The sequence below is a fragment of the Centruroides sculpturatus genome, unplaced genomic scaffold (genome assembly GCF_000671375.1).
Source record: "Centruroides sculpturatus isolate CEXI.00-Female unplaced genomic scaffold, Cexi_2.0 scaffold1302, whole genome shotgun sequence".
Lineage (NCBI taxonomy): Eukaryota > Metazoa > Arthropoda > Arachnida > Scorpiones > Buthidae > Centruroides > Centruroides sculpturatus.
Window position 1 is genome coordinate 31,570 of NW_019385419.1, and position 26,102 is coordinate 57,671.

The 26,102-nt window shown below is 30.0% G+C and overlaps 1 protein-coding gene across 1 annotated transcript in view; it reads left to right on the top strand.

Moving 5' to 3' along the window:
• The window catches only part of LOC111638802 (pre-mRNA 3' end processing protein WDR33-like), a 125,570-nt gene that overhangs the window by 17,823 nt on the left and 81,645 nt on the right, over positions 1-26,102 (top strand). Inside the window, exons 2-3 of the mRNA XM_023384554.1 lie at positions 11,183-11,490; positions 15,020-15,042. Coding sequence (XP_023240322.1) covers positions 11,239-11,490; positions 15,020-15,042 — 275 coding nt within the window. The 5' untranslated portion in view covers positions 11,183-11,238. The remainder of the gene's footprint in view (positions 1-11,182; positions 11,491-15,019; positions 15,043-26,102) is intronic.

Below are 26,102 nucleotides of genomic sequence, written 5' to 3' on the forward strand. Positions count from 1 at the left end.
GAAAATATGGAACTTCTATCACATAGATCTCACATATGGTTTCTAAGTTCCTATAAAACATAGGCCTGTTTTTAATTAATGGTGTTTAATTAAGATTCATATTACTATTTATTCACTATTTTATGTAATTTCCATTAATTTTTTACACTACATTATCATTTATTTCCTCTTTACTTTTGTTAGTTAATTTTATTTTCATCATATGTTCTTATATGCTACAAAGTCATATTATTTGACTACAGTGACCCAAGGTATTTAAACTCTTGTACCTTGGGTCACTGATCCAGGAGAAGAAAGTGGCATCGTCAAAAGAAACTCATGCCCGTATTGGACAAGCAGCCCATGCATTTGCCTCACTCAAATGGTGTGTATGGAGAAAGAAGAACATTTCTTTGATGACCAAGATCCGCCTGTTCCGTACACTAGTCATACCGATCCTTCTCTATGGGTCAGAAACTTGGACCTTGCTTAAGACAGACTTGGACAAACTTGAGACCTTTCAATTGAAATGCTTGAGACAGATTCTTGGTATCTCCCTTTGGGATCGCATCACCAACAATGCCATCCGGGCCAGATGCGACAGCAGCCATCTGTTAAGACACAAATTCAACAGCGACGGCTGAGATGGTTTGGCCATGTGTGCCGAATGGATTTAACCGGATTCCCCACCAACTGCTCTTCCGACAGCGACATACTCTGTGGAAAACCCAACACTCCGCACCTAAGAAAACATGGACCAAACACGTTGAGGAGGACCTCAAGAACCAACGGCTTGATATGAACCATGCAAAAGCGGCGGCCATGGATCGAGGGCATTGGAGGGGCATTGTGGAGAAAGCTCGACTTCCTGCGGCACCCACAGCAGCATACTGGTTGCGCAGACACCCGCAACCAAATGCCAGCTAGGGACAAAAGAAGAAGAAGAAGATTTGACTACAAGTCTCTGTAGTACAGAAAAGAAAGAATAGGCTTGAGATGAAGTATTTGAAGTATTGATTTAAACAGTTGCCATAGTAACATCTTATTTTAGAACAGAATATTTTGTGAGTACAAATGTTAGCAGACATTTGTATTAGGTTTTTGTTCAAGTTAGATCTGTAAAAGTTTGATAAAACATTTGAATCAATTTTTGTTTCAATTATACTAAAGCCAACCACTGCCGTATGCCATTGGGCTATATAATGGCTGTAATAATAATAAATTACCAAACTGTTTGACACTAGAGGGAGGCATTAGGTACCATCTCATAATAAATTTAATAATTATAATTTAAATTAAATAATTTAGATTAAACTGGAAGAAAAGAATTGGCCTGGAGTGGGAGTTGAATCCGCAGAGTTGAACCGTGCAGATGCATTGTCAATTATGATAACCGGATTTCCGGTTTGATCTTGGATTTTTGTAGAGTTCTTTGTCTTAATTATACTTGATTATAAGCTATAATATAACAGTTTGAATGAATTTCTAAATTTGACATTTCTAATTAGAATCATTGTTCTTGATGTATTCTGTATAAAATTACTTATGAACAACCTTTCATACTTCCATCTGTATAAAGTTTATTCTTGTTTACCAAATTTTACTCTAAGCAAATACTTTTGGTTACATTTAGGTCTGCTTCTGGTTCACATGAAAGAAAATCTAGAGCTAGCTGAGAATTCTGTTCCAAATTCCAGAATGTTTTAAATGTGTTCTTTAACATCACTGCTATAACAGATTTGATCCTTTGAAATTGAAGTTGTTTACAAAGATTGTTGTTATCAATTTTTCAAAATTTATACTTTTAATTCATGTTTAAAACATTCTGGAATTTGATACATAGAATTCTCAACTTTCTTTGATTTTCTTTGATGTAAACTTGAAGCAGGCCTTAAATGGAACTGAAAACATTTGCTTAGAGCAGGTATTTTCAGCCTGTGTGGCACAAAAATTTTTGAAGGTTATTAAATATATTATTCTCAATAAGAAGCCCAAAGAATAATAAGTGTACCGTAATGCCAAAATTATAACCTTTTTAAATTGATTATATGACTTTTTTATTGTTATAATAAACAAATGCATATATAATGTAGTAAAAAATATATATTCATAAGCAGAATTATATGTGCATAACACTGGTTTATTTCATGTAAAACAAAATTTTCTTTAAATCAAAAATGTATCTATAAATGTTCATATTTAGTTCAAATTAACTTAAGTTTAACTTAGAAATAGCAAGACATTGGGCAGGTTTATAAAGGCAATTATCCTGCCACTTTTAAATGCGAATTAAGACTTAATGTTAATTGCTTTTTTATGTAAATGAAAATTATTAATTTAAATAGCTGTTGTAACCTGCTGCTATTTTTAGGAATAACAATACTGTTTTATTTAATTCACAAAAAAATATAGACAAAAAGAATTAGGTTAAGTGGCAAAAAATATGGCGATAGAATATTTACAAACACAACTTTAAATCATGTGACTTGTGTTGTGGAAAATTAATTATAGATTTAATTGGGTCATGGGATAGAAAAAGTTAGGAAACACTGGCTTAGAGCATAATTTGGCATACAAGAATAAACATTATACAGCTTATATTTGATTGTGGAAAGTGTGCTAGGTTGTAAGTCATTTTGTTAATTCCATCTTCAATAGAATTTAGTACAGTGGAACGTCACTTAATGAGCACCTCACATAACGAGTCAAAACAAATTGTAAAAAATGACTCTCTTAATGAGCAACATTTCACATAATGAATGACCAGGAGAGGGGAAAACCCAGATTATGCAGTCTGTGTTTAGCACTTGTTCTGCTAGCATCTTAGTGTCAGTTGTAATCACACATTTTTCCAAACTTGTGTTCAGACATATTACATACAAACATCAACAATCATAGCCCATTATATAATAGACATACCAAACAATATGCCAAATTCTTGGGCTATGTAAAGGCTAATAATTAAATATTAGAAATTAATTAATTTGACTAGAGGTAGACAGTTATGCTGCCATCTCATATTAAATTAATGACCAATTCCAAATTAAATTCCAGAAATGTCTAAATTAAAAATTAATTATTTATAATTATTAAATTTAATACGACACCGCAGCATAACTGCTTACCTGTAGTCAAATTAATTAATTTCTAATATTTAATTATAACCTTTACATAGCCCAAGAATTTGGCATATCATTTGGAGTGTTTATCAGACATATCTGTGTTTTTTTTTTTTTTTTTTTTCTGAAAATCGAATTTGCATTTTAGGTTAGTTCATTCTGTGCTAGAAGAAAAGATGATGATGATGATTCACACTCCTTAACAATGCATATTTTCTCTGAATAAACATTATACATAAAGTATTTGAGTATTTTTTTTAGTGTAGAACACATGATTGTATTTTATATTAATTTGTATGGGAAAAATTGTTTTGCTTAATGAGTGTTTTGCATTATGAGTAAGATTCTGGAATGAATTATGCTTGTTAAGCGAGGTTCCTCTGTATTCTACAGTGAGACCACCATAAGTCAAAATTTAAGGGGTAAAAAAAAACTACAAACTTTGAGTTAGTTTCATACCGATTTTTGCATATCTTTCTGTGGATGTAAATTTGCCATTATTGAGCAGTTTATAAAGAATCTATTCACAAAATGATTATAAAATTATATATAGTTTATAGTGCTGTAAAGGTGCCTCTTCAGAATCGTTACTTACTGTATCAGTAAAATGATGTCTACACAATGTTGTAGTAGTGTGTTGTTGTTTTAGGTATGAAGCTGTAATGTTTATTTATCTTAACTGTCTATAGTTACAGACAGTATAAGAGAAAATGAAGGTCATAGACCTATAAAACAATGGAGGGTATATGAGAAAATAGGTTTGAGTTAAAAGTACCAACAATTTCAATTTAATGAGACCATATTATATAGAAAACCATATATACTGAGCTATAAATAGTTTTGAGTTCAACTTAGTGAAGTTTTACTGTAATTGAAAGTATTTGAACCTTAACCAAATGATCGCCTAAATAATTGCACTATAACTTCTAATTTAATGATTAATACAAACAAGAAGACCCTGTGGCGTTGGGGAAACAGATTTTGATGATCTTTGGTGTAGAGGTAGTACACCATGTGAGTGTACTACCTGTAAAATACTAAAGTGAAACACTCAAATATAATCGAGAAAAATTAACTTAAAGTTTTCTTTAGCACTTTATCTATAAATTATGCATATTTCCACTTGAGTGCTGTAGCGTGAGTGGTAAAAGCTCCTGACTTGTACGCTTGTGTGCTCAGGTTTGATTCTCTTCTTGTATATACTTTTCTTTTTCTTTTTTTATTCATAAATACTTATAATGCATTTATTTATTTACTCATTCATTTATTTATTATTATTTATTGATTTTTTTTGGTTTTTTTTCTTCTTTGATAATTTTGTCTCGTTTCAACAAAGCGGTCATACGTCCAAGAATCAATCAAATGATATTTATCAAAAATAGTTCCACCACATTCAACATCTTTTCCCCATAATTTTAAATGATCCATTCTTTTCAAATGACTACATCTGTTTTTTTGTAATGTTTGTAGTTTCCACGTAGGATGGGTTATTGCTACATTTATTTATTTACTCATTCATTTATTTCTTATTATTTATTGATTTTTTTTGGTTTTTTTTTCTTCTTTGATAATTTTGTCTCGTTTCAACAAAGCGGTCATACGTCCAAGAATCAATCAAATGATATTTATCAAAAATAGTTCCACCACGTTCAACATCTTTCTCCCATAATTTTAAATGATCCATTCTTTTCAAATGACTACATCCGTTTTTTTGTAACATTTGTAGTTTCCACTTAGGGTGAGCTTTTGCTACTTTTAATTAAAACTTTGATTTTATATTCCAGTGAAATATATTCCTTCATTTTTTTCATCAGGTACATAGTCATCTTTAACTGCTTCAAAATTTCCTTCTATACACTCTTCTTGGGCATAAATCAATTTGTCATTAATTATGAAGTTTTTTCATTCAACACATCCAACTTATTATTGTATAATTCTGTGCCTATCAGCATAGCATCTTCAGATAGTGTATCAGATGATTATGTTGCAATTAAATTATTTTCAAAAAGTAAACTCTCATAATACACTACTCCATCTTTTAGCCGCTGCTTCTATACATCACTGTATAAAGAGTTATCATTAACAGTTTTTTCATCACAGAGTGAAGAACTTGCTTCTCTTGATGACATTTTTTTAATTATAAAATAATTTTTCAAAATAAATTTCACTGCACAAATATGTCTATTCATGTCGAAATTCAGAAACGCATTGTTAGAGAGTGAGTGAAAAAAGACTATAGACCCATGTTCAAACCCGGCATAAATAGCTCCCTCTCAACTTGACAAAGGTGAGTTTTCAAAGTAAAAATATTATACTTGGAATAGTAAAAATTAAATTAAAATAAATAAATAAATAAATACCAAAAAAATCAATAAATAATAATAAATAAATGAATGAGTAAATAAATAAATGCATTATAAGTATTTATGAATAAAAAAGGGAAAAGAAAAGTACGCACAACAAGAGAATCGAATCTGAGCATGCAAGTGTACGAGTCAGGAGCGTTACCACTCACGCCACAGTACACTCAAGCAGAAATACGCGTAACTTATATATAAAGTGCTAAAGAAAACTTTAAGTTAATTTTTCTCGATTATATTTGAGTGTTTCACTTTAGTATTTTACAGGTAGTACACTCACATGGTGTACTACCTCTACACCAAAGATCATCAAAATCTGTTTCCCCAAAGCAGTAGGGTCTCCTTGTAAGTAATTTGCTACTAGAGGTAGACATCTTCTACCTCTAGTAGCAAATTACTTAGTATTAATTAAATTAGCAGAGTTAACCAAATGATCACCTAAATAATTTGGCTATATGTTACTATATACATATTGGGTTTTGCAATATTTGATATATTTGAACTTTTTTCTTTCTGCTCCATTAAAAACATATTTTTTTTACAATTTTAATATTTTGAAATTGATAACTTTGTCCATTATTAAAATTGAATTGTTTCTGTAGATTTTCATGTCTGATAAAAGCAACTAATTTATAAGATGAAATACAGTTAATACCTTAACATTATTAATGAACACTGTGTATCACTTCTTTCAGATTTAATTGCAAATTATACAATTAGATACAAGCAGTAAAATATAGTTTAAATTAAGTATGAAAATATTCTTTATTAACAACTATTACTACATATTTGACAGATATACTATTCAACTAGAATTATTTTAAAACAGCATAAATAGTAGATAAATGGGGATTATATGTAAGTCCTTAAGAAAAGACAAATTTATGAGGCGAATGAATTACAGTAATAATAACAGATCTAATAATGTATTGGCTACCTAATATTGAAACCAAAGTAGAAGTCCAAGGATAGAATTATTAAATTATTCTACTGAGATCACAGAAAATTTTTTAAGAAATGTTTATAACCAGCACATGCATAAACAATAGAGACAATGGCTTTTTTCCTTCCTTTTTGGCAATATATTTTCACTCTGTTACATCAACTGCCACTGTCAACTCAACTCTCCTACTTTTTTACTTTATTTTCATCTAGCTCTTTGTCCTTCCTTTTGACATTAGCACTCTGCTTATGTCTGAAAATGTTAACATTCTAAAATTTCACTACAGCTATCACTACAGGCTAGTATATCATCTTAAGAAAAACTCGTTTCAATAAATGTGTGTGTAATCTTACTATAATAAATGATCAGGAAGAGCTAATTCAATATTTAGATTTTCAATGAAGTTGCTTTAAACCTTGCAGAAGATCCCATTGTACTGTACAACAAAATCTCTGATTAAAACTTGAGAGCTATAGATTCACTACCAGTTGTTAAGAATTATATACAGTCAAATGTTGATTTAACATCATTTGTTTGCCTCTGAAATTGGCATTAAATTGAGTATGGTGCTAAACTGAAGAACCTAAAACAATAAAAATTAGTAATGAGAGCTACATAAAAGTTTTAGTTTCAAAGTATGTAAGTTACATAATTTGGTGATAATTATTAAACATATAATTTTGTAATGCAAAATTGTATGTTTAGTAAATAAAGCATCTTCAAATACCAGATTAAAATACAAAAATAATCCCTCATCAAACCCTTTAACTAGTATTAAACAAGAGTAAAATTACATGCAAACGTTTTTGGAACCCTCCCTGGGTCCTTTCTCAAGCAACTATTCTTCTTTAAAATTCGTTCGAACGAAGACCAGTAGAACAAACTTCTTCAAAACTGGGATATTCGAAAAAAGGTTTGTCAAATATCGCAGTTTTGAAGATGTTTTCACCTAAGATGTTAGAATGTGTATGGGGACATGATTTAGTTCAACCACTTTGATGCTTAATAACTAACTACTGTGTTAAACCATCTGACTCCGATTCTGACCACTCTGACCACAGAAATCATTAGGCTTCAAACAGGGTGAATGAAATCATGCCCCCCCCACAGTCTAACTTCCACACATATAGAAAAAAAAACCTCAAATCTTTTGCATATCTTGAAATTTCAAGATGTCTTGAATCCAAAAATGTGAAAATTTGGGAGGGGTCATTTTTTGACCAAGTGCTACACTCTCCCTCTGTTATATATAACAGCCGGAAAAGTAAAAATTATCGAATACATGTTTATATATTGACTGTATCATTACTTAGAGGAGTCTTTTAGCTTTGGAATAAAAAGTTTCTACATTCTATCTTTATTAGAACTCTATTTATTGAATCTTTTATTCTGAGGTCACATGATGACATCAGAATTTCCGGGTCTCTTTTGGTAACAAGTCCGCTCCTGGTTGGAGTCAGATGGTAAGGAAAAGTCGGAGTTGGAGTTAGTAGATTTTACATGACTCCACAGCCCTGATATAAATGCAAAAAGATATTCAAATCTGTCATTTGTGGATTATATAGTAGACTACAGGGAAAAAATATAGCCAATTAATAGTGCATTATATGAAAAATTATTTGGAAAAGTATACTAAACTCAGCCATAAAATTTAAATAACTGGTTTGGTTATCACAAAAATTTAATAGAATTTAAATATCCATTAACAAGCAAACCTGAAGTGTTCATCAATTTATATATGACTTTTATAAAGTAGCATAGTTATGATAATGTAAAGCAAAATTATTTAGGAATTCAATGTAATTTCAGAAAAGTAGCCTGATGTAATCCGGTGGTTGTTTGGCTTTAAAAATTTATTGGATTTCATGATGTTTGTGATTATAATTGACTTAATTTTAAATCTAAAGCACACACATCATGGTTCAAGTACAATTTTCTATGGCGATTTAGATTTGTGTGACTATATAATAATTATGCTAATGATATTCAAATAACTGAAGTAAAAATAGATGAAATATTTACATTGTCCTGCTTTCTTTTTACTCTATTTTAATTTTGTGTTTAAAAATTAATTATTAATTTAAAATAAACTGCTACTGTTTTCAAAACATCATTTTGTTTTAAAAATTATACAAAAATTTATGCGTCAAGTAGGCACCAATCGAAAATATGATACCTTAAACCTTTAAGATACATATTTTTTCCTAATGTTAACTCTAAGAAACTACCATTCACAGCTGTATATGAAATGGTAATCTGTCAACTAATTAAATTTCACAAAAAACAGACCAAATATTTAAACTCAGCATCTTGGAAAACCACTTAAATCATATTTTGCACTCACCAGTCCCTTGTATTATGTAATTTTCCTATTCGAATGCCACAGTACTGATGGTTTGATAGAAAGAAGGGACTGTTGCAGATGCGGGTTGAAGTAATTCGACCAAAAGTAGTCGTTGACCTCCTTCCGGAAGCGAGGGCAATCAACAACTACTAATTAATACTGGTCTATATTAAAATTTGAAGTGTTCACTGTTGGATAGGTTGTGAAGGCCCCACATGGGATTGAAGTTGCTAACCTTAAACTCTGAAAGAATTTATATAAAACTTGTTTAAATAAAAAAATCTTTTAAAAATGCGAGAATAATTGCTTTTATATGATGATAAAGTGTTTATACTTTTTCAACAGATTGTATAAAGTACATGGAAAGTATGTTCTCATAAATATTGCATTTATAGAAAAATTATTGTGTGGCAATTTGAAAAAATTATAGGTATATAAATTGTCACAGTTTTCTCTCTGTCTGTTCTTCTTTAATCTCGAGGATGGAGTTAAATAGATAAAAATCAAAACCAGATATGGAAATATTCGGGCAGGAGGTCCAGATCAACTATATATGAACTTGTGGTTTGTACTGGAAGTCATGTTACTTCAATTCAAAATTTTCCTTGAATGGAGTTAGATAGATGACTGGCATGACTCTATTGCTAACAGGAAAAGTATGATATGCAGGGCAAGACATCACTAAAAGAATTGAGAACATTGTGACAATATCACAATAAAGAATAGCTTGTTAGAATTAGTTTGGTTTATTTGGTTATAACAACACGACATGTGAGAGTTCTGCTGAGGAGATGCATCCCAGGAAGACTTTTATGTAAAGCTGGCCCCTATTTAGATGTTACAAATGTGAAGAAACCCTGGAAAACTGCATGTGGCCAACCCTTGTGTATAGTACATCACTACTAATATTGTATTTGGCAACACTAGCTTGATGTGAATCAGTTATCTATTGTCGTGAGTCTGCCAATTTATAGTACAAATATTTTCTGTATTTTGGTTTAATAAAGCATTAAAATAGGCACCTAGTTATTATTTTTTTACCTACTTATTTATTTACCTACATATTATATATTTTATTTTAGAATTTATTATCAGTTCGTTTAATTGGGGCATCTGCTTAATGGGGCTAAAATGGATTAGTCATAACGTGACCATATTAAGCGGAATTGACTGTAGTTCTTTTGTAGTTTTGATTTTCAGTTAGAACTACAAAAGAACATGATTTCCAAACAAGATTAATGGTGTTTCCACTCAATTCCATTTAATTTCTACATTTCTTATAAGGTTTTCTCATCTAAAACAGTTGTAATTTTGTTATTGGCTATGTCCTTTTTACATTCTTTAATTTTTACATTCTTTAATTTTCATAATCATTAATGAGCTAACAAGTAGCAAGACAACAATTCTGTAATGTTAAATATGATTTTTTTAATATATTACTTGAAAAAAATATTTATTATAACGTACATTTTTTTAATCTTAGGTATTATTTTTTTAATCTTAGGTAATATATTTGTGAGTATACTGTGATATCACACAGTATACTCACAAATATATTACCATATATTTGTGAGTATACTGTGTGATATCACACCTTGAAGAAAATTACTAGAATGAAAAGAATGTCTTTCTGCAACTAACCCCATTGTATATATAAAATCTTTGGAAGCAACTGTTGTTCTTAGACACATATTTATAATTAACTATATAATTATTAATTATAATGTGCAGCACAGTTCAAATTGTCTTTTAAACACAGATAACTTGCATATTATATGCATGAAAATATGGTAAATAAATATTTTTATTTAAAAATCAAGGTTAAAATGTAATATATGCAAATTTGGTTACAGTTAGAACTAAATTTGTATGTTTTATTTATTCTTTTTGATGAATAATAATTAATTTATTAGTTTAATAAATCTTTTTGAATGCTTTATAAGTAATACCTTGACTTACGCTACCCCGACTTACACGAACGCGGAGTTACGCGATTTTCAAATCTCGTCAATTCGTCTTTTGTTTGAGCGCCACGCAACTCTCAATTACTGACTCCCCCCCACACTGTTGTTTGACTTACATGTTTGGATGTGTTGCGAGGAATTGCCACATAGCTACAATTTATTTTGTGTTATTTATTTCTGTGTTTGTTATATCCACGGAGACTTGAGAGACTATATGTGGTGATTTCTTGTAACCGTGAACAAATCAAAAGATGCGATAAGATTAACGAGAGCATTTATTAGCTTACCTACATCTGACTTGGATTTTACACAAATTGCGAAATTATACCCCGACTTATGTGAATTCGATTTACACGGTCATCGCTCAGTCCCACCTATCGCGTAAGTTCAGGGTATTACTATATAATAAAAATTCTTATGATTTACGGAATATTGACTTTTATATATCTAAAAATTTATAATTAATTTTACAGGTAGTTTCAGTTTTATCTGATAGAATAAAATATTGTAATTGAAAAAGAAAAAGAAGATGCAAGGCAGTGCAACTCAGTCATCTCCTCAGAGATTTTTTCACATGCCAAGGTTTCAAACAAATTTTCAGAAACCAGTTGCTTATTATAACAGTCACCAGTATCGACAACACTCCCAACAAATTCAGGCAATCGAATTTGATGGTAAACGTCTAAGAAAAGCCGTAGCAAGAAAGACCGTTGATTATAATTCGGCAGTTGTGAAATATATTGAAGTAAGAATATTTTTTATTAATTATTTTTATATAAATAAACATTAAAATGTTTTAACATCTTTAATACAGTAGAAGTTTGTTAATTCAGTATTCGATAATCCAGAATGTTTAGTAATCTGGCACTTCTCTGAAAAGTAGCTGATAATCCAGAATTATCAGATAATAATCCAGCATGCTACTGTTCCATGAATTGAAATATGTTTGAATACGTAGTATGCTAAAGATCTTGTAGTTGACATTGTATTGTGCTGATTGAACATTACTTTGCAGAATGCTGGCACGTGTGTTTTGTGCTTAGTAATGTGCACTGCCGATGTAATATCATATCCACTCTGTGCAAGAACAGCATATCTAAAAATATGTTTATTGTACTCTGTGTGTATGTTGCTTTTGTGAATCATATGCATATATCATATGTCAGGAAAATAAATATTATAGTATATGCACATGAATTATTGTGAATGTTGATTTTGTGCAATAACATGCTTATTAACACTTTGCAACTTTTTCAATCATTCTTTACACAGTGTAGTCATTATGCTGTGTATTACCAGACTGATTAAAGTGTGTGTTTATTGCAAGCATACAGTAACTTGTACTTGTATAAAATGTACAGTAATGTTCAGATTGTGTGTAATTTATTGAATTTTCCAAAAATACAAAAACTTCTGTTAATTTAGTGTTTCTGATAATTTGACATCACACTAATCCCATAGATGCCAGATTAATGAACTTTACTTTACATTTAGAGAATGACTCCCTATTATCATCATATTGTTAATATAAATCTTTATTAAGAAAATTCTGTTTATTCATTAAGATGCTATTAATTGCTAATATAATGTGTTCAATCTGTAGAAATATTGAATCATTATTTTATTTTTGTCATAGTTTATCAATGATTAATATTAAATTGTTTTAATTACATATACAATTAATATTTTATTATTATTATTTTCTTAACTATAAACTTTGTTTTAGTTCTTATTTTATCATATTATAATTTATAAAATGTTCTTAGACTTTATTAATATACATTATTTATAAGAGATGAATACAAAAGAAAAGAAAATAATATGCTGAACTGAAGTTTTCAGAATTACAAATTTCAGGTACAATATGAAGCAATAAGCAGAATAGAAAAACTTTAAGGAGTTCAAATATTTATTGAAATTGAACATTAATGTCTCATCAGATCCAAATTAAATATATTAAAAATAGAATGTATTTCTCTTAATTACAAAAAAATAGTAAACTTTTGGAACTTAACCGTATGTTTAGTTCTAGTCCTTTGTTTTGTATAGTATGGATTGGCATAATTTGTCACTTCTTCGGAACCTAACTACTGTTATATGGGGGATGTCTATACAAGTTTGAATAAAATACGAACTTTTAAATAAAAATTTTAATGATAAAAATTAATTAATAATACATAACAAACAAGATATAAACAAAATGAATTAATAATAAACAATTAAAGAAAAACAACACTTAAAACTTAAAAAAATTATTTAATTATTGATTAACAACCACAACAAATGTGCTAAGTCTAACTTTTCCCTCTTTTTGTTAACGATTGTTTGTTACTCATGGAAATAATTATTTGATTTGTACATGAGGATATTTTTGTATTGGTAATCATAAGCTGACTCCTCTCACATTACTTTAGCTGTCTTGTTTTAAACCTCCTCTGCTAATGCTCTGTATTTATCTTTTCTTATTTTATATTAAGATATGTTCTTTTATGCTCTTTAAAAGTTCTACATGTGCTTTCCACATAATAAAGACATCTTTGGCCATTTTCACTTTAGTTGGGAGTTCAGTTACAATTCATATAAAATAGTTATTTCTCATTTTGATTGTACTTGAAGTTGTACTGTTAGGAGTCACTTCATTTACCCAAAATATGGGCTCAAAAGTTTAGTAGCTAGCAGATCAGTTATTTTTATATTCTTTCTTTGTTTTTTTTTCTGAGTGTTTCTTGGCTTTAACATGTACATTCTGAAACAGATTATCTGCTAAATACCACAACTTGATACTTATTTTCTGAATAAATTTAGTTTTTCTTCAGATCTGAATGAGTAGAATATATAATGACTCTTAGGAATATACATATGAGGATTCTAGAATGTAGAGAATATGTTCACACTTAAAGTGACATATTTCTCATAGCCTTCAAGCAGTCACACTCATTACTTTTTAAATAAAATTAAATTTTTGATTATTTTCAGAAAATCATTATAAATTAATTTACTTTAAATAATATAAAATATAAATAATCAATTTAAAATAAATAAATAAATAAATGTTTTATCTGACATGATGTTGAAAGCTTTATGACATCAAAAACTGTCTTAAGCTTATATCTGAGAGTGAATTAAGCTTATCCACTTTTTTGTATTTAAGTCAAATCAACATTTATCTGTTATTGGTGTATAATGCACATGTTGCATTATACACCAATAACAGATGCTTTTGATTACTACTTGTAATGAGTGCTAATAGTTGTTTCGGACTGTGAAAATTAGATCCTTTGATTATGAGATGCAGACTTATTTTTGAACGAGTAAAAATAGGTAAAAATATTTTTAGCGCATCTTAGAATTGAGGAGATATGATATTATATAAATTGAAATTTTGGACTAATTTATAAACAAATTTCTATATTTTTTTCTAGAAAAAATTTAATGAATTGAGTTATATTTGAAACTTGTAGGTTTTTAGTAATTTATAAGAAAAGGGATATGAAAAGTGATCTCTAAATAACACTTGAAGAACCTTTATGTCTGATAACAAAAAATGTTTAATAAATCGTCCAACAAACCTTAATTAGTTTAAAATGAAAAAGTACTTATTGTTATTATAATGTATTACACAATACCAGATTAAATATCGTGTGTGCTTGGGATTGGAAGTATTCTGGATTCTCTGGTTTTCTGGACACATTCAAATATGCACTTAAAATATAATACAACAATGGAAGAGTGAAATTCTATTTAATATACAAATTAATATACTTCTAAAGGAGGTCTATTTGGTTATTATTAATCCTCTTAAAATATATTTAGAATATCATGTATAGTGTAATATTTAGAATGAAAATTAAACAAAGAAAAGTAAAGAATATAATTCTATCTAACATCTTTATTAATCCATTTATAATTTAAAATATAGAATTTGTCTTTAAGCTCTGGCCTTTAAGCTTTGGCTTCTGGTTTTCACAATTAAGTATTTATTTGTCAGAATTTATAGACAAATAAATCTCTGACAATTAAACACTTAATTATGAGTGGATCACCTGCACACAACAGCACTGGTGTTGTGTGATGCAAAGGCCATGGAAATCAAAACAAAGCAGACTTATTGCAAACTACAGCCACACTATTACTATAGTTTGTCATATGGTCTGTCAAATACAAAAATAGCCAGTTTTCTTGAAGTTTTGTATTTCTGGAAGCCTGTATTACTATTCATTATAATATGTAATAAATTTAAATAGATTTGCATTTAGAGGTGACAGTATATTTTAATCTAATGCTGAAAATAGATATAATACTTTTGTTAGGTTATTGCAAATGTAAGATCTCAGTAAGTTGGATACACAAACGTTTTAAAGAGATATCTCTTTTTTTGTAAAAAGCACGCTCATCTCTCCTACACTTTTTTGAAAGCTTACTGACTGTAGTTTTTAGGATGTATTTTGGATAATTTTGGAAAAAATAAAGTAAAATAGCACACAGAGATAACACTAAATAAAATTAAATTTTGATGATGTAATTACTATATTATAATCATTGCAAGTTATCATTGTGGTAATGCTAATCGAGTGGTTTTGATGCTATATTGTATTGAAACTAGAAGTGGCATGCCATCATTGGAAGCAGTGGAAGCACTGCTTCCCTTGTATTTTCTAAAAAATAAATACATATTGTGCAATTATTTTCATATTTTAATATATTTTGGGTTAATTAAAATTAATATTTTATTGTAACCGCATTATTTATCTTATTACAAATTTCTATACTACATGTGAGAAAAATGATAAAATTACTATTGTATATTCAAATATAAATTCATATCTGCATATTCCCAATGGAAGCTCTGTATTGTCAAATATGGGACAGCTTTCAGGACAAAAATATTTGAACTGTGTAAAGCAGCCAGATTATAGGCATTCGCTCATGTGCTTTACAGAGCACCAACCTCAGGTGGTTTAGCTAGTGGAAGCTGTACACCAAAAACGCTTCCAATGATTCTATCCAGGACCAGTTCTGGGCTGTTAGCCACCTGCCTGCTAGATATTTGGCCGCCCTCGCCCCATTATGTGAATCGCGAGTAGATTTATAACTTAACCTAACCGATAGGAGTTTACTGGTATGTTTTTATGATAATTCTGTATAGTTGACAGGAGTTTTAAAAAAAATTCAATAAAATATTTGATATATTTATTCTGCTCTCTCATCTTGTTTTACTTTCAGATTTCAATGTTAAACTAGTGATATTACGATTTAGTATGTCCCATCTATAAGGAGATGCATTCTTGTACAATATTAAAAAATGAGCATCATTTACAACTAAATTTAATGAATGAGATGCACAAGGTACAAAAAAAAGCTCTAGAATTTATATTCCTTAAATTTACAATTTATGTATCTGTTGTCATAAAAATATGTCTTTCCACTTCTTTCCCAAGACTACAAATATTCAAGTTCAAAGTAACTGGTTTCGACTTATCTGTACTTAAGAAGTAGTTAAATAATTAAGAGATTAGGGAATTTGGGACATAAATAAAACCCTGCTGAAAGAGCTGGAATTTTATTTAAAAGCTTAACTGAACCAATCCCTAGCCAAGTACAGTGGAGACTGATTTCTTCGTAATATTAGATGTAATAAAGACAGAAATTTTTCCAGTTCATTGAGAGTGACTGATAAAGTTGTAAATTTTGGAAATTTCCGTGGATACCACCTGGTCTGAAAACGGACAATCTATTAACATTTGTAAATAATATAAAATAAATATTGAAAATTATAACAAGATAGTTACAGCTAATAGATATATTATATCTAAATTAATAGATGTTATATGTTTTTTTATCAAAGCAAGAATTGGCATTTAGAGGGCATAGGGAATCTATTGAATCTAATAACAGAGGTAATTATATTGAACTTGTTTATTTATTAAGTATGTCAGATAACCTATTAAAAATACATTTAGAGAAGTACAGTTTTTACTAGCTTATCAAACAAACGAATACAAATGGACCCTAGAGGGCCTAGACCATCACTGACGCACAATTAACTGATTGTCCCTGGAAATCAGCTTTGTACAGAAACACAGCTTCCCTATCATCAAATGTCATGGCACGCCACTGGAAACTAGTGCATAGAATATTGAGAGCATATGGGAATACAACTCCTACACATACTTAATATTCTCTGTCTGTTAGTTCCAATAAAAATAGCATCAAAAATATTGATAATTTCTTTGCATCTCTTAGAAAGGGTTTTGTACCCCATTAGGGAGGCATATCTCATTGTGGGAGGGCTAATCACAAATGTACTTTTCCTTCCAGAAAACTGTAAAAATATATGAATAAAATTAAAATGAAAAATAAAAATTTTATCACTTATCAAAAAAATTTTAATTCATATCATTTCTGTGTTTTTTTTTTTAGAAAAGTGGATTAAGGCCAAGACTCCACAGCATAAAAATGAGTGTAAAAATCTGTAGCTCAATTATTTTTATCACATGACTTACTTGCACTTGGATTGTGGTGGGAGTCTGGCTCCACTATTGAAGTTTTTACGGCGATGGTACTGCCATCAAGTGTTAAAAGTAAATGCTTTTTTGTTCTAAATTGATAGAAACAAAGCATCTTAGCTTGGTTGTTCATAACTAATGTTAAAACTGCTCAAAAACTTCACAAGCCCCAAATGTGATGAGTGCAAGAGAGTATTTAGAATATGTAGAAGAACATTTATATTTATTTTTATTTCATGAACATTTTAGTATAACAAAATAATTTATTTTAGTTCTGAAATTAACAATCACTATTGATTGAGACTAATTTTTTAGCAAGTGAATAAAATTATATAGCTATTAGACTTTGGCTTTATTCTTTCTACTTATTGTCATAAAATATTTGCCGTGCAACTGACAACATTCCAGATTCTTGTGCATTGATAAAATTTCCATCTTTGGATGCTTTGCAAATCTCCAAGATGTGTTTTTCATCAAAGACAGAATTAGATAACCTAATAAATAGGGTATAACAATTTGCAGGGCTTATCATGAAGACTTTTTTGATTAGTTTAACTTCTAAGCTCACTGTTATCCCAGGATCTGTGGTTTTACAGGCTTGCAGTGAACCTAGATATGCATAAAAGTTCATTTTTCACAATTTTTGTGTGTGTGTAACATGGGTGTAATAAACCAGTGTTAGAACTTCCAAGGATACGAGTCATGCTGTTTAATAAAGCTATAAAAGAATAATCAGTAATAATATTTACATAAAATCACTGTTTATATATTTCTATATGTGTGCTATTTTGGTCTTGTGTTGATTTTGAACTCTTCAAATTTTGTAATTTGTTTCAGATGGAACAAATCAATGATATATTTTAAAAATCGTATTAACATTCTGTAATACATCCAAGGAAGACATCTTTGTAATTATTGAAGTCTTTGAACATCTATTTTTAGTTATTAAAAGACAGATAATGCTGAAAAGACTATATTTCTTTTTATTTTATAATTTTAGAATATACATCATTAAATATACTAAGGCAATTGCGTAATTTAAAAATGATTATAATACATTTTAGAACATTGAGGCATTTCATTTTTAAAAGTAAGAAGTTCCAATTGGATCCGAAGCAATGTAGCGAACGCAAATAAGAAATTACAGTTCAATGCAAAATTTTCAGCAAAGAAATTCAATATTCTAACGTTTTTGGCCACTATTTCATCGGCATTCTATTTATAGAACAGTTTTTCCATTCTATTATTCCTGATGAGGGCTAATGAAATAGTGGCTGCAAAAGTTAGAATATTGAATTTCTTTGCTGGAAATTTTGCATTGAAGTGTAATTTCTTATTTACATGTACAGTTCCATTTTTCTGGTACAGTTGTTGTGTAGTGAACATAGTCAAAAACATCTTTAAATCATCTAATCCGCTGCTGGAAAAATACTTAGGTTGACTTTTTTGAACATAGTTATAAGTTCCAGCTTTTGGAAATTGCAATTTATTTTTTTTTAGATACAGATGTCTCCAAAATTTAGTTTTCTTTTTATCTGAGATATAGACTAAGGACATTGCTGGTTTCATCTGCTTGGTCTGGTATATTACGAGTATGTGTAAAACTTGTAGGATGTAAGCAGTTAGTATAGATGTAGAAAAAACCTCTTAATTAACTCAATATTTATTTTCCTAAAATTTCCACAGGAAATATCTGTGGGAAGCAGAATTTTTGTCTCCCCCATACCATAGTGAGAAAACAGTGCAAGTGATGATAGGTCATTCCATTTGTAATTTAAGGTTATTAAAAGGAATTTTCTAGTCTTTTTATAACTTGATTACTTGTATTCCAAAAATGTGTTCTGATTTTGGAGTATATACAGGAAAATAACCCAGAAAATTGAACAAATATAAGAAGTTACATGAAATATCCAATAATGTTAACAAAAATATAATTTTTAATGGGATTGTAGAAACAATAAAGTACTTATCAGAAAATGAAAACAAATTATGACCTGCGGATGTCACTAAAATTAGTTCAGACTCAGATTCTGGTGAGAGGTGTTCATTGCTTACTACACCATCAACTTCTCATGTTGACACAAGAACAAAGTGACAATAGAAAAGTCAAATTTAACAATGAAAGAGAAATTGGACTTTTTCGTTAAACATAAAACAAGCGTAGACACTGATAATAGTAATATAAGTAAGTTTAAAAGTGTGAAAGATATAGTTTAAAAAGGAATGAATTATTTCTTAGAGCAAAAAATACAAGGAACGTATCTTAAAAAGGTTTTTAATGCTCTAATGGCAGTACGTCCAACTAGTATTGATTCTGAGACAGCTTTTTCTAATGCAGCTGCCATTTGTATGAAAATTAGATCTACACAGATTAGACGACGCAAGCCAACATGTATTATGTTTGTTAAAAGCCTACTTTCAAAATAAAGAGAAACATAATTAATTATCAGCATTATTTCAATGTTTCTTATGTCATAATAATTACTATTACAAGAATTGTTTGTCTAAACTGATAGAAAACTTGAAAATAAATGGTTGTCTAATAATTTTGTCAGTAATTAAGTTTCATTTTAAATCATTTGTTAATACGAATTTATTGGTAAATTACCGATAAACCGGTAATCCCGAATATAATTACCAAATTACCGGTAATATAATACTTGGTAAATTTGCAATCACTAATGGTCACCTCAAACAGTTATATTGCAGGAATCACTTTAGTGTCTGTGAACAAAAATTAATATTAATTGATGAAATACCAGACATTTAGATACCACTCTGGTCTGTCACTACAACCCAAAGTGTTGGTACAGGTCAAAGGCTTCAAAAAATGCTCTTGTAAAAAACAGTGTGACAGCGAAAGATGTACTTGTCTAAAAAATAATGTTCTCTTCAATCCCAAATGCCACTCCAGCACTCCTTGTTCTAAAAAATAGAAACTATTAGTTTTACCCTATTTATTGTATTAAATATAAAAATCCTTATAATATATGTCTATAGACAAGTAGGCGGCACCAGTATCCCAAATAAGTTTAAAAATTATCCTATCATAATATTTAAATCAAATAAACTAAAACTGAAAAATTTTATTCAACATTTATTTATTTTCTTTTATCTTGTTGAAATAAGGTAAAAACTCAGAAATGAAATATTTGATTTTTCTTTATTTGAAATGTGTTGAAACAAAATATAATAATATATTTTTCATTTCAACAAAGATATATTCATTTAACATGCTAACAGATATTCCANATACTTATCTCTTGATAATTGTAATTACTTAGCCCCTGAGTAACAGCGCTTCCACTCTTTATACTAATAAAGATTAATTGATAATTCTATAATTTGACACATTTATGCATTATTTTATTACTTTTATTTCATATTATAACTAATACTGGTTAGTTAATTCATAGAATATGTAGCTATTCAATAGAATAACTAGTTAAACTATGTAATTTTTAATTCATTCCATACTTTACCTAAACCAGGCAGGTATTCTATAAAATAATGGCATTTAATACTTTAACAGTAACATATATAACATTTAGTAACCTATAATTATATTACTTTGTTTTCAGGATGAACCATTTGGAATGTCTTAAAATTAAATTGCATTATACAGTTTAATTTTATGACTTTCCAAATGGATCACCCTATTTATTAAATTACTTAAATAATTTTAATTATTTAAAACTTTTTTATATGAAAATATCTGATCTTATATTGACCTAGATTAAATTTCTATTAAATTAATGCTATATGTTTTATTAATAAGTTTTCTTTAGTAAGATTGATTAGATCACTGTTCGTTGTTCTTGTAGTTTATAAACTAATAAGGTTTGCTGATCTATAAACACTTGACTTTAAGGGTATAAGCACGATTCTGTGGAGATAACAATAAATGATTATTATATGCTTATAGCATAATACAGGTGTGAAGTTACATTCGTTAACAAGGTCATATTCACAGGTTAGACAGAAGTTCACATTTGAAAAGTATGCCGCAGTTCCAAGCATAGCTATGGCCCAAATATGGCTGCTACATTGCAAACACAAATACATTCACTACTTTACTCGCACAAAATGGACAATACACACCAAACATGCCAATGTAGTAGAAAACCAGCTTCTGACCCACTAAGGCAAGAAAGAAATGTCCAGTGGATGAAGTAGACTCAAATGAATTCAACTTCTCTATCTGCTACATCAGTATAGAACTTAAAATATACAAGACAGCACTACATGACAAATACACAAAAAATACACACATCTCCAGCGTTTAAGCTGGAAAAAATTTTCTGTAGCATTTTAGCTAATTTTACTAAAAAAGTTGTAGCAAAATTTTAGAAACCATAGCTAACATTTCTCATCTGTGAGGCTGCCCAGAACAATACACAGTTCATTAATGTTTAAACATTTGTTTATTCTCATAGATACTGTATATTATTACAGTATACTGCACTACCAATAAAATCATAAATCTATTGTTACAATCCACAAGTATCATACATTATTGAACAGTGCTTCTCGGTTTTGATTCACAGCAGGTAACAAATGCTGAATGAAAATCGAATTCCCATCTTGGAGGCCATTGATGGAGATGTTTAACAAGTTGTTGACATTTTTTACATCAAGATAGTTTCAAATTGGAGTTTTTGTTAATGTTATCTAACTGAAACCTTTCACACTCAACAGTGTGCACTGGGTGTGAAAGAATAAATTTAATAACTGAGAGGTCATTTATCTGAGAGGTCATTTATAACCATCATTTTATAAACTTTAGCTGATGACACATCCTTACATCTGACATCAACAAATGTTTTAAACAAATCCCCACTCTGTCAGAAATTATGTTTTTAAAATTACAATATTAACAATTAACTGTTCATTTATTGGAAACTTTGGTGTCTACAAAGTAGAGAATGTGTGACTCCATACACGAGGTGACATCTGTCAAAGTGAATTTCTTTTGCATAGTTAGAGCAATGAGAGATTGCACTTGGTCGGTACTAACTGTCTCATTTTAGGATAGATAGAGTGACGTTGCCTGCTGGCTGGTATTGGATCGGTTTGGCTGGCAATTTTAAATTGAGGCTGGCAGTTGATAAAAATATTTAAGTTTTGGCAAAACAGTTTAAAATGTAAACAAAATTATATTTTAATTTAAAAAATATTACATAAAATTATTTTTAATATTTATTATGCTTACTTATAATGATAATGTGTGAACACCTTAAATAGCCTACTTTTTCAGCTACACTTTAATTTGTTTAAATGAATGTTTTCGATCCTTGTTGTACGTCTGTGTCAGGTTTAACGAGAACTGTTTAGTAAGACAGTTCTAATCTTTTTGTTAAACCTGATGCAGACCTGTGAAAAGGGTCTAAAGCACTGTTTAATAGAAATTAAAGTTTTGCTGAAAAAAGTATTTAAGATGTTGTTCAAGTTAAATTAGTTTTCATTTATACAGAAGTGTTTTTTTAATGATAAAACGACTTTCCCTTTATAACTAACTATTCAAGTTTTTGTTATGATTCACAAATGGTGCTGTAATACGTTAAATTTTCAAATGCATTTTGCATGATTCTAAGTAAAAGTAATTGTTTGTGCTAAATTTACTGCTGTTTTGAGTTTTGAAAATTGATTTTTAAAGTTGAATCATTCTAGGCATTTGTTTGACTCTTCTTTTCCTCAAACAAGTACATGCAATTGTACATTTAGGAAAACCTGGCTTGAGTGAATGAATTCAAAACTTGGTGAACTCATGATGATGATGATATTAGTTTGGCTCATTGCATCATTTGCTGAACCTCATTTAGTGTTAAATACGATGGAATTATAGTATTTACGAGGCATGCCGATTGCGAGAAGCATTAAAAAAGAAGTGCGTCTTCTCATTAGCTTCTCCCTCCCCCAGTAGTCATGTCGGCCAACAAAACAGTTTTCAAAGATGGCAACCTTAAATGACACAATGACACTTTTTTTTTTTAAATAGTAAAAGGAAATTAGCTGTAATTTGTTTGGGGGTAGTGTTGCAATATTAATTTTATCTTCAATAAGATTACAAATTTATTTTCTACTATGCAATAAAAGCATGCATATGTGACTACAGGGTTAGTACCTCCTTGGCACCTTGTCAGAACTGACACCACTGTCTTTATGGACAGACACAGAAACCTGTTTGGCCGCTAATTTTGTTGCGCTAGCAGTTGCGTTTGTGGGCTTTCAGACTCAGAATGGAGGCAGATGGAAACAACCAGAAGAAGTACATTCCACACTTAACATTTAACAAAAATATCTGTTTATTGATAGATATTATTTACAAGTTCTATGAGACATTGTTCACAAGGTTTCAATCATTTCAGATGCTTAGCACAATTGCTAAAAAGGAGAGGGACAGAGATAAACCCAATGCAACCCTGGCCAAGAGAGAGAGCTCACAATAAGTTCATGAGATGATAAATACCTTAAATTACTGTGAGTCCTAGTCGTATCAATGCACAAATTGAGGAAAGGTCAGCAACTCAGTTCGGAGGGTAATCCTTTTTTGTTTTTTCAGCTTCTCGGGCAGCGGCAAGTGGCAACGGCTAAAATGGCGGTTTGGAACACACACTTGGGAAAAATGGTTGATGATGACTGCTCCGGTTTGTTATCACTCCCTTTTTTTTATTAGGGGGCTTCTCCTGGGTTTTTCCCCTGACTTCTTTAGGAGGTTTAGTACATCGGGGCCAATAGTCATATTTTCACTCGTTGATTCTGGGTGACACATTTGACGTGTCATCTTCAACAAGGAAATAAGTCCGTGGGAAATAGTTTAATTCTGTTTGATGATTTTAACAAAACAACTTTAACGAAAAACTAAATCAAACAAAAATTTCTTCATCAAATTTGGCTCTCTCACATATCTACACATAAATGGAGAATATTCAGGTTTCTTTTGAAAGATCAATTCTGGATTTTCTCGTCATCTTCCATTCTTAAGTTTGATGTACAGTATATTAATGAATGAATGTATCATGCTCATAATGTAAATTGTTAATGTTTCTAAACCAAAATAAACTTTAGAAAGTAATCAAAAGAATGTGGAATTTTTGGCAGAATCGGATTGGGAGGAATTTTGATATTGTCCCATCACTAGTTTTGGTCTTGTCTTTAAGATGCTTTAACTACTTAGAAAACATTAATTTTTTAGCAAAATGTGCCAACAAAGTTGTTATTAAATCTAAATTCTTGTAGCATTTTAGCAAAAATCTAGCGACAGCTTAAACCCTGCATCTCACTGTTACAAACCAGAGGATTGTTAATCAGAAAAGAACAATTATATCCAACAGCTTTGTTCTGCAAACAATGCTTGAACATATCAAATACCAAGTTTCACAGCAGATACATCAATGCACAGGAACACAAGATCATATAGATTATTATTAAAAACAGCACAATAGTTAAAACTAGTGACACTACACACACACAATTAATTAACACCAATTTATTCCAGCAAACACTAAATATACAAGATTAAATCCCCATACAGAAATCATAAATACTCAAAATACACACATCTAAGTGTGTGAGAAAAACAGTGTATTACTAAATACATATATACTACCAAAACACATTCATTAGTGCTTTCAGATTTACACTAATCTCTTCTGAAACAGTCACTGTAGACATTAAATACCATGACCTTAAATTACAGTCAGAACATAGATGAATTATAAGCCCCCTGGCAAAGAAGACTAGAAATACAAATACATAGGTTAGGAAAAAACTTATGAAAATTAAAACACAAATATACAGCAATGTATTTTTGCACAAACATAATATGCATGTGCAGAAATACATTGACATCCTCAAACAAAATCTAACAGCCAAGTTACAGACTGGAATGACGAAATGATACAAAACCAGTATGCTATGAAAACAACAAAATAAATTATTTGCAAATAGTAAGGCCAAGACTCCACTATCGTAAAATTGGGCATAAAAACCTTCATCGTAAAAACTTTTAATCACGTGACCTATTTGCGTTTGCATCTGGATTGCGGTGAAGGTCCGTCTAGCAAAGTTTTTACGGCGACGGTACTATCAAAGTTATAAAGACAATGATTATATTCTACGAGTTTTTTCTGTACTATAATTACAAATGTAGTAAAAATAATATCTTTACTTTCATATATTAACTTTTATTATCATATTATTAATTAAGATAATATACAGCACTTATAAGCTTAACTTTTCTCATTATATACTCCTCTAAATTGAAGGATTTTCTTTGGCCGTCCGTATCGCGTGGTTTAGGCATATATTATTATAATCGGGATACTTCTTGTCGTAGATACACGAATACTTTCGGATGTTTTTGATAAATCTTTCCAGATCTATTCTAGAGTAGCCACGAGGGAATGTATACAAAAGCTCGTTTTCCGCCATTTTTGCACAGTGTCGCAATGACATAGATTTCACTGACTTCTCATTGGTGGATGGTACCGTTTTATGGCCGTGTTTGCGTCGAAAGTTGAACACTGCTCAACTCGCTTTTACGCTGGTTTTACGACCTGCTCAAGCGTAAAATATCAGGGTCACGTGATTAAAAGCTTTTACGGCGAGGGGTTTAACGCCATTTTTACGGTAGTGGAGTCTCGGCCTAAGGCAGTTTTCTATTGACATCTAGCAAACATACCACACAATCATAGCACAATGGCATGCCAACAGAAAAACAGTTCTCAGACTATTGATCTACTCTTTGATCCAGTCCAGTCACACAGAATGAGAAAGGTGTAACAAGCTGAATGAAATAGGAGTAAGAAAATATGCCTGAGACAACGGGACGTGACATGATTAGTGAATTATGCCCTGTTGTTGAAACAAACACACATGACATCCA